We start from the raw sequence: 16,734 nt of genomic DNA on the forward strand, positions 1-16,734 counted from the left end.
TTTTATATAAATAAAGGTCATAACCACACTGTGTTGACATATAATACTGTTATAATACAACAGTTAAACTTGTGAGTCTACAACAGAAGTCATCTGCAGTTAAACAGAAAAGTTGAAAAAGACCATGTTAAAACAAAACTACTGGGATTGTAAGTAGCAACAAACATATTCACTCAGCTCCTGAGTATTTCAAGTTTTACAGTACACAGTAAAAATGATTTCTTCCATCAACACTATAAATCCAAACTGTCAGGTGTTTCTGCATTTTGCAAGTTACACTGATTAAACGGTAAGAATGGGGGTGGGGGAGGGGCCGGGGGTGTCTCCCAGTTTGAAGTTTACATCACCCACATGCTAATAACACAAACACAACTTGTTCTAGTTGCCTCCCCCCCTCCCACCAAGGTAGGCTTCCTTTTTTTTTTTTTTTTGGTTTCATTTCAATAATTGTTTGAGGGCTTGTGTGTGAAGATCCGTTTGAATGTCTGAAATTCAGTAGTGGTATTTTAACTCTTAGACAACTAAGAGGTTAAAGATGGAAAATAATTTCTCCTAACAACTAAGTTAGAAAATCATTTGCATCATGCTGTAAACTAGGAAGCAATGTAAAGCGACAAAGACCTGTCCGCAGTACGTAATTTAAAAAAATCTAAATTTCCAAGTCAGCAGAGCTGGTCTCCTTCCATGTCTATACGCCACGATATAAGTTTGCGCTCTTTTAAATGCATAGCTAGTGTAGATAGTCTTCCACTGTGGCAAATGCACAGGAGCCGATTCCTGACCGAGCCATCAGGCCTAGACATTGTGTGGCCTGCCCCATGGCTAAGGCCAGTGGAGGTTGCTTTGGCAGATTGTGGGTCTCTGGAGGGGGAGAGAAGATGGAACAATGAAGGCGGCATCAGTACAGGAAAAAAAAATAAAAGCGTGTTGCGGCCTGACGTCTTTCTTTAAGGCTCACTAGAACTAAAATCCTCAGCAGCCTTGTGCGGTGGCGAAATTAAGGTAGCCATTCTCCTATGTCGGAAGAGCAGGTACCCCATCCTTAACTAGAAGCCAATAACACTCTCTAGGTAAACTTTCACCTCTGCTTTTCTGAGCGAGGGACACTCCTGAGTTTTTCTATAACATGGGGGTTGTAGTCAGTTGCATTTATGGAGCCCCTTACTGTGTGCACAGCACTGTAGTAAGCGCTTGGGAGAATACAATGCAACCGTTTAACAGACACATTCCCAGCCTGCAATGAGCCTGCGGTCTAGCGTGCGCTGTGCGGGAGAATGATGACTTGTTCCAATACCGTGCTCTCTCTACACACATTCAGGGCTGAGATCATTAATAGGCAAAGGCTAAATTTAACTCTTGTGGTTTTAGAATTTAGCTCGTCGCCTGCCTTGCTGTCTATTCAACATGAAATTACCAGTCAGACAAGGAAGTGCCTTTTGGGTGAGTTTCATTCAGTAGACTATTACTTTCCCCCACCAAACAAAAACCAGTAGTGCTAAACTGTTTAACTTGTAAATCTCTTAGAAGTTAAAAAAACAACAAACCCACCACACACAACTAACTGTTCCTGCAATGTGTCGTTACCAATACGCTTTGTTTTTTAAACCCAGTGAAAGCGAGGGTGTAGACAACATTGAGCTGTTAAAAAGCCTTCTAACTATTGAAGCCTTAAATCTTCAAGGAGACCTTTAGGTGAATACCCTACTCTGAACCTAAGCAGTTTGAAAACTGAGAATTTTAATGCAAAATTAAGCCTCAAGCCCTCTAAAAGGAAAGGCAGTTTCAATAAAAACTGGGACAGGGTGCCATGTTTTAAGCACACACTAAAGAGTTTCTATTCTGAAGGGTAAAAGGGAAGCAAACACAAGTCCAAGGGATTTAATTTCTACACTAACTCAAGATCTACTCTGAGATCTAGACTGAATAGCTAGACGGTAAGCTCCTTGAGGTTAGGCCTCTTAAATACTAACTGTTGTATTTTCTCAACCGCTCAGGACCGTGCTCTGCACACAGAACGGGCTCGATAACTACCACCTTTTGAATGTGGAGGGCTTTTATTCTCCTTACCTAGTATTGCACTGTTTAGCGCTGAGCACACAGGTTCTCTCTGAATTGGATCAAGCTGGTTTCCAACTGGACTGCTCCAAGGATCGGAATAAGCAAGTAAACTGAACGCATCCTGTTGAAAGAAGTAATGCATTTTCATTTCCATCCAACTGCTCTATCCTGGCAGCAGAGAAACGGCACCAGATAAACTCGGGCATTTATCTAATGAGTATGTAGCCTGTCAACGTCTGTGTGATGTTCGCTCCTAGTTCATTTGCCAAACGGATTTTCGTCGATACGCTTGCCAGCTGTTTTAAGGTCCAAGACCTTCAACAACCCGTTTATAGACAGGCTCCCGGGGAAGTCACCCCAGGGACGTAACCTGGATTTTACGCTTGTAAAAACGATTGGAGGAAGAGCCATTTGCCACTCAAATCCTGTTTCACCAACCTCGCTGATCCCTCGAAAAGGAGAAGGGGCCAGCAGACGAACCAAGGCTCGCTCGCTCGCTCGCTCGCTCATTCATTCATTCATTCATTCATTCATTCATTCATTCATTCAATCGTATCCATTCATTCAATCGTATCTATTGAGCGCTTACTGTGCTTACTTTGCAACATATAGAGACGGTCCCTACCCAACAGCGGGCTCACAGTCTAGAAGTCATTCAGACACTGAGCCCCGGTGAATTGTTCCAACAAGGACCCTGGCTCTAATGAAGCTCTGGCCACACTTCATACATGCACTGCCCCAAAAGCCACCAAGGGAAAGTAAGGTTACCTTCAGCATTTTTTTATTTGCTGTGTTTTTGCCACATTCTCGCCTCAGTTGTTCACTCATAGCTTGTAGTTCTCTTCCAAAGTGGATCATTCTTTCGATGGCCGCTTGACTTCCTCCACACAGCTGACGCCTCAACTGACTCGAATCAACTTCTGCAAGAGCAACGAGCCATGTCAACCACAAGAAACCTGGCTAGCAACTGCTACCTTTTTAAAAGTGGTATTCGATATAACCGGTAGGTGAGAACGGGGACAAAGCGAGTTTGGTGCCAACTTTGGAGAAAGAATACGGACTGAACAGTGGCATTTCTTAGGAAAAGAGGAGATGAAATCAGGTGGAGAGATCGGTAGAAAAAGCCAAGGAAACAGGTCTCGCAGATACAGTGGGCAGAAGCAGAGCCCAAGACGGAGAGAATGGAAAGCAGAAGAACAGAAGAGGGCATTAAAAGACCTGAACAGAAATCTAAGCATCAACAGGATGGGGGGAAAGGAGGTGTCAGACTGAAAGGCACAAAGTGACAGAAACTCCTCACTGGTTTCCCAGCCTCCAATCTCTCCCCACTCCAGCCCGTACTTCACTCTGCTGCCCAGAGCGTTTTTCTAAATTATGTCTCTCTATGCCTGTTGAGCATTAACTGCCGACCACAACTGGCCTTAAGAAACTCTCAGTGGTCTTCCCCTCATCCATCGACTCCGCCTCCCTCATCCAAACTTGTCCTCTTTGTTCATGTCAGACTAACCTAGTCCGTTTGTCACCCTCACCTCTCCCACCTACAAATCATTGTTCAAGTCCTTCTTCTAGCCTCACACTCCCTCCCTGCTTCAAATCTGCCAGAGAGGGCTCTCTTCATCCAAATTCTTCTGAAACCCTGCCTCCTCTGAGAGCGCTTTCCTCGATTCATTTGTCTTTTCCCTGGGGTCACATTCAGCGCTTAGAACAGTGCCAGCACTTAGAACAGTGCTTCGCACATAGTAAGTGCTTAACAAATACCATCATCATCATTCCCCCAATCACCCTAGCTCTTCTGAACATTTCAACTGAATCTGCTTTTTCAGCACTTAATACTCATTCCCTTGTCCCTTCTTCCATTCTTTTTACTCCTCAGTAAATTACTTTGTAGGTCTGCCGTACTAGATTAGAAGTCCCGCAGAGACAGGAATCAGGCCTTGTATCACTCCTGCGCAGACTCCAGCACCTATTATGGTGCTTGGCACGCAAAAGATGCTCAAACACTATTGATGTGGTGAGGGAGAAGGGGCAAGAGATAGAAGATATGTCCCCATAAATTATTTGTAGAGCTCTACTGGGAGCAGACAATATGCACTGGGATTGTAAAAAAGCATTTTAAATTCAGTTTAGTGGGAAAGGGAGAAAATCAACTCCATTCCCCACTCCTTTTTCCTAAGGGCCTTATTCAACAAAAAGAAACGCCTACACACTTCCTATTGTGATATGTGCTTAACTGTAATGATACTGAATTTCCAGAAATATCTTACTACATTATACCAGTCACGAGAGTGCATCCTCAAATAGACTGTGGAAGGGGGAAAAAAATGTTCAGAATCTGCAGAAAATCAACTTCTCCAAGCCACAGATTTCATCGCTTCTTTCCTGCATTCTCAACCAAACTAAGTAAATTGTAATGCTTGGCCACTTGACAATATGCTCTTAATTCAATGCTTAACTGTTAACTGTATTAAAAACAATCACTTAAAAACCTGAAAAGGTAAGAAATATCACTGCACACCCATTTCTGTGTCACATTCTTCCATTTCATGGTCATGTTTAGAACTGCCATTCACGAAGCCATTGGATGAAGACTCTCCAACCCCATTAGCATAATGATCTGTTTCCATGTCCACATCACTGCTGAAAAGAAAGGCACAGAATTTTAGTGGTTGGTCCTAGAGGACCAACCCAGAACGTTTAAAATCGTAGCTTCAGAAACACAAGGAATCAACCCAAAAGCCAATCGACAGAGTAGACAGGAAAATAATCCAGCACTGGTTAAACGCTCGGGAGAGTGCAATAGAGTCGACAGACGTGACCCCTGCCCTCTTACAGTCTTACGATCTAGTAGGGGAGACAGATGCTAAAATAAATTATACATCGGAGGAAGGAGGAGAAGGCTTTTCCTCTTCAACAGACATCATCTATGCGTCCTCTTTTGCTACCCTTGCTTGCAGCTTGAGGGCTGCAGGGGAAGAGGCAGACTATACTAACAGGGTGCCAGGCTGCACGAGACAGAGACAGAGGAGCCCCCAGGTCCGTCTCGGGAAAGCCTGCTGAAGCCAAGTGGAACTTGGTCCCCCAGCCAGCCCATGGCAGTTTCAGACAAGGGCTGGGGAAGGCATCCTCCAGGAACGAAGGGTTTGCTACCAGACAATGGGGACGGATGGACACCTGCAGTTCTACAGTGCTGGGCTAGTACTGGGCATGGAGAGGGACCCGAGGCAAACTGGGCCAGGCTTCACCATGAACTTCTAGCCTGTACAGGCTGCTGGCAGAAAGGCAGCCCCGGAACACAAAGGAGCTGGGGGCAAGACAGAGAAGGCAATATATGCGTAGACTCACACACTACCACATGCACGGGAAGGAGAAAGAGAGGAAACAAGGGGTGACACACACTTGTAGAGGGGGAGGTCTCAAGTACAGACACACAGACACACACACATACTCTCTCTCTCCCTTTTTCTCACCCATACTTGTTTTTCCCTCCCACAGTAAAGCTTGCCTGGTGCTGGGCAATGTTTTCTCATCTGGCACGAGGCCAAGAAGGAATCTGGGAAAGAGTGAAACGCCTCAGTGCCCAGCACACAAAGTTTCCAGAGAATAATTATGTGAATTGCTTATATGGCGTTTTGATGGTGAGACTTAGCGAAAAAAAAAAAAACCCTCCAAACCCTGGCATCTAGATTTCAAAGCAACACAATGAAAGATCCCAACTCAATAAAAAAGTATTTTGCAGCAATTTCAATGTACTAATGTGAACCTAACTATAGGGAAGGCAGAACCCTTCCAAAGAGAAGTGCTACCCACACTGCTTCTTCCTCCCCCATTAAAAATCTGCATTATACTCCTGGTGACCTTCTCAAACACCAGCTCTTTCACTCACCACTGCCCTCCATCTTTTCATTCATCTTCCTCTCTGGTATTCAAATGTGGATCAGTTACCCTTCCACCTCTCTTCCTCTATCAAACTCCGATGTGCTGTCTATTCTCGCTGCCCTCATGTCTACTACCCAAGTTTTCTCCTAATGGGTATCCAAGATGGCTTCAGTCCCCCCAGGCTTTCAAAATGGCTCAGAGCAAAGAGCCAACGACCTCCCCTTGGGACAAATCTCAGAGCCTTGACTGTTTTCCCCCCGCCATAGGCCTCTTCTCCTAGACAGACTACCCAGCTTAGCATCCCTCGGTCCCCAACCCCTCCCACTCCCCAACTGCTCCTTTCAAATAATAATGGTCTACTGAAATCACCAATTAAGAAAACTTAGATGATGCTTTTTCTTTAGGCTAGAGAATTCAAGGATAGTTAGGAGGACTAATCCTTATCTTTCCACCCAAAACCTGTCTTTCCCGACTTTCCCATCACTGTAGACAGAACCACCATCCTTCCTGTCTCACAAGCCTGTAACCGTGGCACTATCCTTGACTCCTCTCACTCATGCAACCCACTAAATCCTGTCAGTTCAATCTTCCCAAAGTAACTAAAACTGGCCCTTTCCTTTCCAACCAAACTGCTACCATGTTAATCCGAACACTTGCAATGTGGCTCGGTGGTAGGAGAACAGGCTTTGGAGTCAGAGGTCATGGGTTCAAATCCTGGCTCTGCCAACTGTCAGCTCTGTGACTTTAGGCAAGTCACTTAACTTCTCTGTGCCTGCTAACTCATCTGTAAAATGGGGATTAAAATTGCAAGTCCCCCAGTGGTACAACCTGATTACCTTGTAACCTCTCCAGCGCTTAGAACAGTGCTTTGCACATAGTAAGCGCTTAACAAATACCATCATTATATTATTCTATCCCATCTTGATTACTGTATCAGCCTCCTTACTGACCTCCCTGCCTCCTGTTTCTCCCCACTCCAGTCCTCCCCATTTCACTTTGCTGCCCCGATCATTTTCTTACAGAGACGTTCAGTCCACGTTTCCTTACCCCTCAAGAAACTCCACTTTGCCCACCCTTCTCCACATCAAACAGAAACTCCTCACCATCGGCTTTAAAGCAGTCAAATCGCTTTTCCCCTACCCCCCCTTGCTAGTCCCACTACAACCTAGTCCGCACACTTCACCCCTCTGATACCACCTATCTCGTCGTCAACCTCTCGCCCACATCCTGCCTCTGGTGTGGAATGCCCTCCCTTTTCATATCCAACAGAAAATTACTCTTACCACCTTCAAGCCCTTACTGAAGGTGCATGTTCTCCAGGAGCTCTTCCTAAGCCATTTCCTCTTTCCCACACTCCCTTCTGCATTGCCCTGAATTGCTCCCTTTACTCACCACCCCCACCCAGCCCCATGACACTTACGTACATACCCTTAACTTATTTATATTAACATCTGTCTCCCCATCTAGACTGCATGTTCACTGTGGGCAGCAAATGTTACAATGTTATGTTGTACTCTCCCAAGTACTTAGTACAGTGCTCTACACACAGTAAGTGCTCAATAAATACAATTGATGACTGAGAGTAAGTCTGCCCAAGCAGAGTATCTTGCCAGAAAGATCATCCCTGGGAAGAGAATGAGTGTGTACACGTGCGTGTATTTGTGCATGCGTGCACTTGTAGAGAAGCAGCCTGGCTCAATGGAATGAGCCCGGGCTTGGGAGTCAGGTCCTAGGTTCAAATCCCGGCTCCGTCACTTGTCAGCTGTGTACGTTTGGGCAAGTCACTTCACTTCTCTGGGCCTCAGTTACCTCATCTGGAAAATGGGGATTAAAACTGTGAGCACCATGTGGGACAACCTGATTACCCTGTATCTATCTACCCCAGTGCTTAGAACAGTGCTTGGCACATAGTAAGCACTTAACAAATGCCATCATCATCGTTATGATTATTATTTTTAAGATTTTCTTGCTAGCTGAGTCAGGACCTGGAGGTCCAGCACCAAGTGAGGTCCTTTGGCTCCAGCACTGCAGAACCGGAAATCATCAGAAAACTCAATTCCAGGGAGCTACCTTCCCAAGACCCCTGAAACTGAGATTTGAAAAGGCGACAACCTGAATAAACAACTGCAAATCTTTCAGAACATTACACGGTGCTGAGCACCACAGGAAACTTGCTTTTATTTTTTTTTTAACTGTGCAGCGTACCATGTAACAGAGTCGAAGGACAGTTTTCCTATCCACAAAGAGCTTACAAAGTCTACACGCATTTCTTCCAGTTTGCAAAATAACCCTCTGCTCTTTCCACTTTCTAATGCCACAGCAATTATCAGCAGCCTGAAGAACAATACCACTTGTATAGATATTTGTTTCGATCGAGTCACATTATCGTTATCCCGATCTCACCTAAACCATTGTTTATACTTTTTTTTTAAGATTTGGGAGGGCCACTCACCTGGTGAAGCTATTAACTTGCTGTGACCTTGACACATTTATACTATTTAGTTCTGGTACATTTAAACTGGTTGATTGGTGTTTACTATGACAATAAGTTTGATGTGCTTTATTTGATATTACTCCATTACTACAACAACTTTCGAAACCTAAAAGACCAAAATGAAAAGTTAGCTTTACTAACGGTGCTACACAAACTTCGCACAACTAAACACCAACGCTCAGCTTCATATAGTGCCTGGCACACAGTAAGTGTTTAAATACCATAATCCTTATTATGACCAAATCACCACACTCCCAACTTTAGGTTTTGCCCCTTAAAATTGACCGAAGGCCTTCAAAACTGAGAACAGATGTCAAACAGAAGGTAGCACTTTCCCAGGATGCCCAGCAACACAAGGTCATCAGCTCAAGCTTCTAGCTGTTGCTCAATTCCAAGCCTAGATAAAAACGTAAGCCTGAGAAACAATTTGTGTTTTCCCCTCTGACCCCCAAGTCTTACCGGAGAAATGCGCAGTGTTTCCTTTGCTTGATGCTAGACAATGGATATTCATGCCATGGCTGGGGCTCATGCTGGGGCTACTAAAGGATCGAGGGCTCACAGGGTAACTGTCTTGCGATTTGGGGCTGCGGACCCCCAAACACCGGACTTCGCTGTCGGTACCGTTCACCATTTCTATGAATTGGCGCACCCTGACAAAGGATAGAGGCAGAAATCATTACCCCAGTGAACCAGCATGGTCCTTCCAACTCACCCCATTTCTCCTCGAGTTCCTCTGGGGACAGCAGTTCAAACTTGGATTGTGGAACGGTGGGTGGGGGGCGGGGGGGAGAGTGTGCGCCAACTCGTAAAAGAACATTAGCAGGTGAATGGATTAACGGTCAGACTTGAGAAAATTTTCAGTAAAAACAGACTACAAAAATGATTTCAATTTAAAGAACCTCTGAATTGCTGACTTAAATCAACTATTTTAAAAATTCTCTTCTGATCTCCCGACAATATTCCTAAAATGGAAAAAATTTCTCAGAACTCAGTCTCTTGAGCTCAAAGTACCTAATCTATGCCTTTAGATCCAGATGTTTGAAGCATTAAAAGAAAGTGCAAAAGCAATCGTATAAATACAAAAAAAAATCTGGTATACAGTAGAATCCCTTAAGGGGCAACTTTCACAGATCTGAAGCCCTCAATTTAACGGCATTAACAGAAGAAGATTTAAACTTAATTTTAGAAGCACACTTTCAGGGGATAGGGGAAAACGCTTCGGCAATGTTACTGCACACATGCATTTGAAAATTTTTTCAACTACAAGACATTAATATTTTCTGAAAGAGATTATTACATTCAGGCAGCTTGACCTAATGGGTAGAGCACAATATTGCTATATCGTACTCTCCCAAGTGCTTAGTACAGGGCTCTGCACCCACTAAGTGTTCAATAAATGTGACTGACTAAGGACGGGACTGGGAGTCTGGAGATCTGGGTTCTAATCATGTCTGCCACTTGCCTGTTGTGTGACTTCTGTCACACAAGTCACTTCTCTGAGTCTCAGTGTCCTCATCTTTAAATACGAATCAATTCCTGTTCTCCCTCCCCCTTCGACCTGTGTAGGATGGGGTCTATGTCCCACATGCCCAAATTATTATTTTGTATCGACAGTGTCGACTGCACACTGTGAGTGTTTAACAAATGCCACAAATGATACTATTACTACAATTCTGAATGTGAGCAAATATTTGGAAGGGTAAACAGCAAAATATCTACCAGGAAAATGCTTATATTACTTTCATAAAATATATCAAGTCCGGAACAAAATTAAACTTTCTAATTACAATAATAGTATCTGTTAAGCGCTTAGTATGTGCCAGGCACTGTACTACGTGCTAGGGGTGGATATAAGCAAATGGGGCTCATAGCATTCACCCCCATTTTACAGATGAGGTAACAGAGGCCTAGAGAAGTGAAGAGACTTGGCCAGGGTCACATAGCAGACAAGTGGCGGAGCTGCAATTAGAACCCAGGTCCTTCTGATTCCCAAAGCCTATGCTCTATCCACTAGGCCACGCAGCTTCATATCAACATATGCTACAGCTCTACAATTGAAGACTCACTTTAACGTAAATAAGAGATTAGGATTTCTTTCAAGTAAACTTGGATATAACTGTTGCGTTGTTTCAATGGCTTCTCCCATTCTACCTGCTAACACCAATTTCTGAATTCCTGTTGATCAAAACAAATCAAAAGTTAGCTCACTTAAAAAATGGAGGAAACAAAAATCATGAAACATAAGCAGCAATCACTGCACGTTTGATCCCAAAAGAAGGCCTTAATTTCCTTCTCTCAGAATAATGGATTCCTCTAGGATTTTTTAGATGGTGACTGCCTGGTGCACGAAACAACAGGGTGGAGGGATCTGCATAGACCGTACATTCCCTATACGCCACTGAATTTATGCCCGGGCAGTTTTCAAATTAATGTTTTAGTTGTGCTTCCTTTTCCATTTCTGGATTGCTTTCTCCATCTGCTTTAAAACAGAGCCATGTTGCCGAGGCAGAGCAGGGCGGGAAAGCACATGGGGGAGATCACAATGGCCATGGTTCGGAGAACACTGTTGGACAGAAACTCCCATGCACCAGGGGAACACATCCCCCATTCTCCATAGCCTTCCAAGAAAACAGTTCTCGACTGGACGCTGTTTTAGATCAAGGTTTGATTGTACTAAACTGAATTTCAAATTGATTTTCATTTGCAGGAAATATCTGTTTTTCCTTAAAATCTGCAAGATTTCACATACAAAAACGCTCCCCAAAAAGCAGTGACAAATGTGGGTTGTTGTTTTTTTCCCACTTTTCTATATTTCCCTCGTCCACAATGAAAAATATTCCACAGCCACCACATTTCAAAGGAAAAATCGACAAGCCAGGCACAAATTGCAGCAGTTCGATGTGCTACTTCGCAGTGATTTTACGGCCCTCTGCGACCGGCGCTAGCTCTGAAACTGCTAGTGGGAAGAAAAGGATGCGGGAGACAGGGCTGGGAATGCATTTTATGAACTCTTTCTTCCTCTTACATGCAATTTATTGAAGCGACGGGCATACCTGCGAGACTGAAGTCTTCGAGGGCAGGGTTCAGGTACATTACAGGTGCTCAACAAATGCCATTGATTGACTGAACTGGTGGCAGCGGGGCAGGGGATGGGGGAGAGAGGGTGCCTGGAACCGAGACGCAGCGGGAAGCACAGAGCCGGGCCAGGAGTGAAGAGACAGACCCCATGGAAGCAAGAACAAGAGCTCTTTTGTCAGTTCAATCCCTTGCTGCATGTGATTCTACGGTTCCTTCTAGTCTTTAATTGTCAAGGTATTGCTAGTACGTAAAATAAATCAACAACTGTAAAATGAAGGCTAATTTCCCAGCCCATCAGTGGACAGGAAAATAAATAAGTCCTATCACTTAAATCCTAATTTGGGCACCATTCTGCTTTAAAAAACCCAAACAAATGATGAAATATGCATTTTCCTCTTCCAAAAATGTACTCTTTTTTTCTTAAATCGGGATAGATTTTATCCCCTTGGCAAGCCATTTCTTAACAGTGTTGAGTTTCCCTTGTCAGTAAAACTCCAAGACCGTTTGCTACATCCATTCTCTTTAAAGCACCGTTTTCAAAATATCCCAGGCCTTAACAGGCATACTCGTGGATTTTTCCAAGAAACTGCACAAACACCAAAGAAAGGGTCCCAGTTTTCACCCTGGAAATCCAGTGAACCACTGCATCCTTACTTTGTCTATTCTTAATGGAAGCTAATTCTTCTAATACGGCCTGGTCTGTGGATCTGGCAAAGGCTTCCGCTGTGGCACTGTACCCATGATGGACTAAGTAAGATGAAACCATTCTTAAAAGCAAACAGAAACAATCAAATTGTAGAAAACGTATCCTTTCACCAATCAACATTTATAGTACAATTAGGAAAACTAATGTGTGTGTGTGTGTGGGGGGGGGGGGGGGGCGGGTGTTGAGGTAAACCCTTCTGGCCTGTGGGGAATTTGGGGGAGGGAGTGAACAGTCTCAGGGATGCAGATCTTTCAGTGCCATCAGGGAGGACTCTGCTGGCAGCCAGAAGCTCCAGGGCAGTTGAATCTCCCCAAAGCCCAACTCCAGATTGGGCTTCTCAGGTTCCCCTCGGGCACGTGGGGACTCGGTGAGCTGGCTGCAAACTCAATCTGGTGGCTATCACCAAGCAACGACTGAGGGTGGAGGCAATGTCTACAGTGCACAAAATTCCATGTATTCTCTCTCCCTTTGGGGGGCCATTTCCCAACAGATTCAGAACCCTGGTCAGAGTAACAATGACTAAGTTACTTAAAATGGAAACCAAAAAACTTGGACCTCCATGGCTTCCTTTAAGAAAAGAAATTGCAATATTAAAAATGTCCTTTATTAAAAAAAGTTAAGGTATTGTATTTCACTCTCAAGTTGTTCACCTAAGTTATAACTACCTAAATTGTGAACATTGAGTTGACGCAAAAAATGGGAATGATTAAATTCTGTGACTTGGGGTGCTAAATGGCTTCTGGGAGGAATAATGAAACCTAATTATTGGAGTGTTAATTTTTCAGGTGCTTTGCTTCTAGAATTCATTCTATTAGCAATGTGTGGCTTTTTAAATTTTTGCCTTGTGGATTTTTTTTAACAGGTTCTAGGTCACATGGATAACAGATTGGAGTATAACTAAATAACAGTTTCTCAATTTTGTACAAAAAAAGCCACTTGCTCTGGGTCCAATTTGGTACACTTTTTTGGGGGACAAGAACACATTCTGCAGTCAGACACCTGAAGTGGACTGGGAATTTGAGAGTGTGGGCAAATTTAACAATTCACTTTTACAATACACCAGTGACGTAAACTGGTTCTCCAAAATCATCCAGAGACTCAAGTGGCTGTAGTAAGTGCTTAAAAAATACTATAATCATTATTATTATTATTCTCTGTGGGCTTTTCTGCACATTATTAATGGCAATGCTGAATGACATCACCCTGTCCATTTCAATTACAGGTAAGAAATGACATTTTAAGGCCAATATAGGCCAGGGTGGCACTGTGGGAATCCCCACTTTTCTATAGTGCAGTTGGACTGCAGGGAAGCCCAGACTCTTGACTTGGGAGATTTAGCTGTTTTCATAACTGAGGCAAGAACTCCTCTGCTTTAGACTTAAAGCAAGGCCCTGCAGGAAAAGCAAATATCTACATTTCTCCTGTTTGTTGGGAACGTGGAGGCCTGGGCTTGATGCTATGCCCAATTTCCCCAGATGCTCAGAGGATTCCTGTGAGGCCTGTAGTTAGTTGCTCCGGGAACATGCCGCTGTGACCACTTCCCTACACCTGTCAACAGACCCGTTGCTGATTAGCACCAAGCATTCCTATGTCCCCAAATTGCCCACTGGGCCTTATGACTCCACAGAGATTTCATTTTACCCTATGCAACTCTGGAAATGTGTGTCAATTCAAACTTTTCCATCCTTACTTTTGTATCATGGTCTGCCATTCTCCTTCTCGATCTCCTGTTGGAAACTGATCTATCTGGGCCTGGATTTTGGTTCTCCATTCTCGCATGTAGTCTTCTATGTCAAACACAAATGGATGCTGCCCAAAATTGGCATCCACCACTTCTCCCGGTGTCTGAAGTCCCACGGTAGGATACAAATTTGGCTGCAAGACAATACATTTCATTTTTCCCCCCCTTAATTTCCCCTCAGCAAACCCTCTCAGTCTCTGGCAGCATATGCTTAAAGAATTCCCCACTGCAACAGAAAACGCTTGACTAATCTACAGGGATCGAAACATGTTCTAGAAGGTTAACACACAAAGACTACTTAAAACTCCCTGACAAAAATACTTATAAAGGGAGCAGAGATGAAATGAGCTGGTTTTTTAGAGATCACTGTGTTTTTTTAAATAAAATTATATGTTGGGTATTAGATTACTTCGGTATACAAACACAACAAAATATTCAATGACGCCACTTAAAATGCAGCAGAACCTTCTTTCTCAGAGTACCAGTTACACACATGAGTTCAAAACTATCATCCTACAGCTATTTACTGAGTTTCCATTTCACACAACTTATATAACATTATCAATAACTACAGGGATATGAGCTGAAGATGCACGCCTTCTAGAAAGTGAGAAGAGACTGCCTCTGTGCCATCAAAACCTCTATCATACAAAGGAGAGAAGCATGACCTACAGGACCCAAAGTCAGGAGAGCTGGTTTCTAATCCCAGCTCCATCATCTGTCTGCCGAGTGACCTTGCTCAAGTCACTTAACTTGCCTGTATCTCAGTCTCCTCATCTGGAAAATGAGGATTCAATAACTGCTCTCTATGCCCATTATACTGTGAGCCCCATGTGGGACAGGGACTGTGTCAGATCTGATTGTGTCGTATCTACACAGTAAACACTTGACAACACAGTATGCACTTAAATACCACAAGTATTGGGGATAGGACTGAGACAACATATTATGCTCACTGAAGGACATAAAAGATACAAGTTTAAACAGATAAACCCAGATTCACTTGAAACATATAAACACCCCAACATGGGAGTCAGAGGGGTGCACTAAATAGCTTCTCAATGTCTACAAGAACTATGGCCTGTGGAAAACTAGTATGAGACTAATTCTGTAGGACTCCACCCAAAACACGAAACACACTACCTTTAAAGTTCGGGGACATAGGTTCAGTTCCAGTGATTCACTAAACCCAATCGGTCCCTTACTTTATCCATTTGCATATCTGGCCCCTCCTCTGCCTTGCTCGGAGAATGTACTCACTAGCGATCAATTCTGAGAAGCACCAAAGTGCATGCCAAAGTTTGGTTTTCCTATTGGATTTCACTTTGAATCATTCTAAATTGGCTTCTTTAAACCAACTGACCGAACATTTGGGGTGGAGCCTGTGGCCTACTCATCTCTCTTTGTTGAGCAAAATCCAGTACCTAAAAAGAGCACTCTCCATCATAGGGAGTGATGCAGAAATGAGAACTGGTTCTACACAACTTAATATGTCATCATTACCAGCTAAATTCCTTGCCCTCAATGTAGGTCCAATTTTCCCCATCCACTAGTAGAAAATACTAGTTAAAAAACAGAAACATGAGGCATGAAATCATCTCCAAAAAGTGGAATGTCACATCTCTAAATTTACAGTTAAAACGACCTTGATCAAAATGTGACTTGCTGGGGAGAAAACCCAAGAGCCAATTAATGATACAGAGATACAGGAATATGAGTTGCCCTTCATCCTAGACCGGTTTGGTTCCTGTTGGCCTTTGGCAACTTGGATTTGGACAAATCTGGGACAGGCTAAAATTGACTAGTCAAGAAGGGCGTTAGAGAAACCAGATGGGCCCCTGTCCTCTCCTGTCATGATTCCAATTTGGTTCTATGTCAGGGGTTTAGCTCTCACTCTCTCTTTTTTGGCCTGGAGTGACCCTGCTAGGACTCTCACACTGAACCCACTGGCATACCCAAACTTGCACAGAACTTGACAAAAATGAAAACATGAAGGTATTTTTATGAGCAGGGTTACTATATGCCCTGATAATTATTTTCAACTAAGATTGGAAAGAATGATAAGATTGATGTGTCAATTCAAGTCTAATGTATCTCATTTAATATTACTTCTTCTAGTAGTCTTTCTTCTCCAAAGCAGTAGATGTGACAGACTTCCATGAGGGAAGATTAAAATTTTTGAGTGTACTGGTTGATATGGGCCATCAAATATACTAAGTAATAAAAAAGGAAAGGAGGACACTACAATTAAAAAATGAATTTCAATATTACAAAGGAGGGGGCAGGGAGTAAAAAAAATATTTCTGAAGCTTGTAAGGGAGGGGCAAAGATGATCAGAGACAATTAAGATAATCAGCTCACCACTGGGCTAATGGAACACCAAGAACAAAGAACCTCTGATCTCCACAGAGTAACTGAACATAAAATCACTGGAAAAGGTGACAGAAGACAGAAGCTGGAGACCAAAATCACTTTGGCCATCCATAATTGGGAGAGAACTAATTAGAAGTTCACCCAAAAAATTAGCTAGGACAAAATATGCCTTGTGAGCCACAGCAACTGGGGGTTCAGTCACTCACCAAGACTTGGCTCTCCAACATTTATGTTTGCTCTATATATTTGCTGCCAAGGGAAACAAGAAGCTGGGTAGACATTCTAAGGTTTTTAGCTTCCTCCAGATAAAACTCACAAGATTTTTTCAAATTAACTCATTGAGGAATGAGAGCAGCACTTATTCTGAAACCATTGTTGGTGTGACTACTCGACAGGCCATTTTAAATA

General features: G+C 43.4%; 1 protein-coding gene across 2 annotated transcripts in view; it reads right to left on the reverse strand.

The window, feature by feature from the left end:
- Positions 1–442: 442 nt before the first annotated feature.
- Positions 443–16,734, reverse strand: part of RANBP9 (RAN binding protein 9) — a 52,539-nt gene continuing 36,247 nt past the window's right edge. The window contains exons 6-14 of one of the 2 annotated variants that reach the window (XM_038768114.1): positions 13,903–14,087; positions 12,161–12,273; positions 10,495–10,603; positions 8,888–9,078; positions 8,387–8,534; positions 4,574–4,692; positions 2,827–2,978; positions 2,068–2,179; positions 443–861 (exon numbers count right to left, since the gene is read on the reverse strand). In XM_038768114.1, coding sequence (XP_038624042.1) covers positions 731–861; positions 2,068–2,179; positions 2,827–2,978; positions 4,574–4,692; positions 8,387–8,534; positions 8,888–9,078; positions 10,495–10,603; positions 12,161–12,273; positions 13,903–14,087 — 1,260 coding nt within the window. In that variant the 3' untranslated portion in view covers positions 443–730. Of the gene's footprint in view, positions 862–2,067; positions 2,180–2,826; positions 2,979–4,573; positions 4,696–8,386; positions 8,535–8,887; positions 9,079–10,494; positions 10,604–12,160; positions 12,274–13,902; positions 14,088–16,734 lie in introns of both variants that reach the window. The other variant, XM_038768113.1, reaches the window with a different exon arrangement.

The sequence above is a fragment of the Tachyglossus aculeatus genome, chromosome Y2 (genome assembly GCF_015852505.1).
Source record: "Tachyglossus aculeatus isolate mTacAcu1 chromosome Y2, mTacAcu1.pri, whole genome shotgun sequence".
NCBI classification, from domain to species: domain Eukaryota; kingdom Metazoa; phylum Chordata; class Mammalia; order Monotremata; family Tachyglossidae; genus Tachyglossus; species Tachyglossus aculeatus.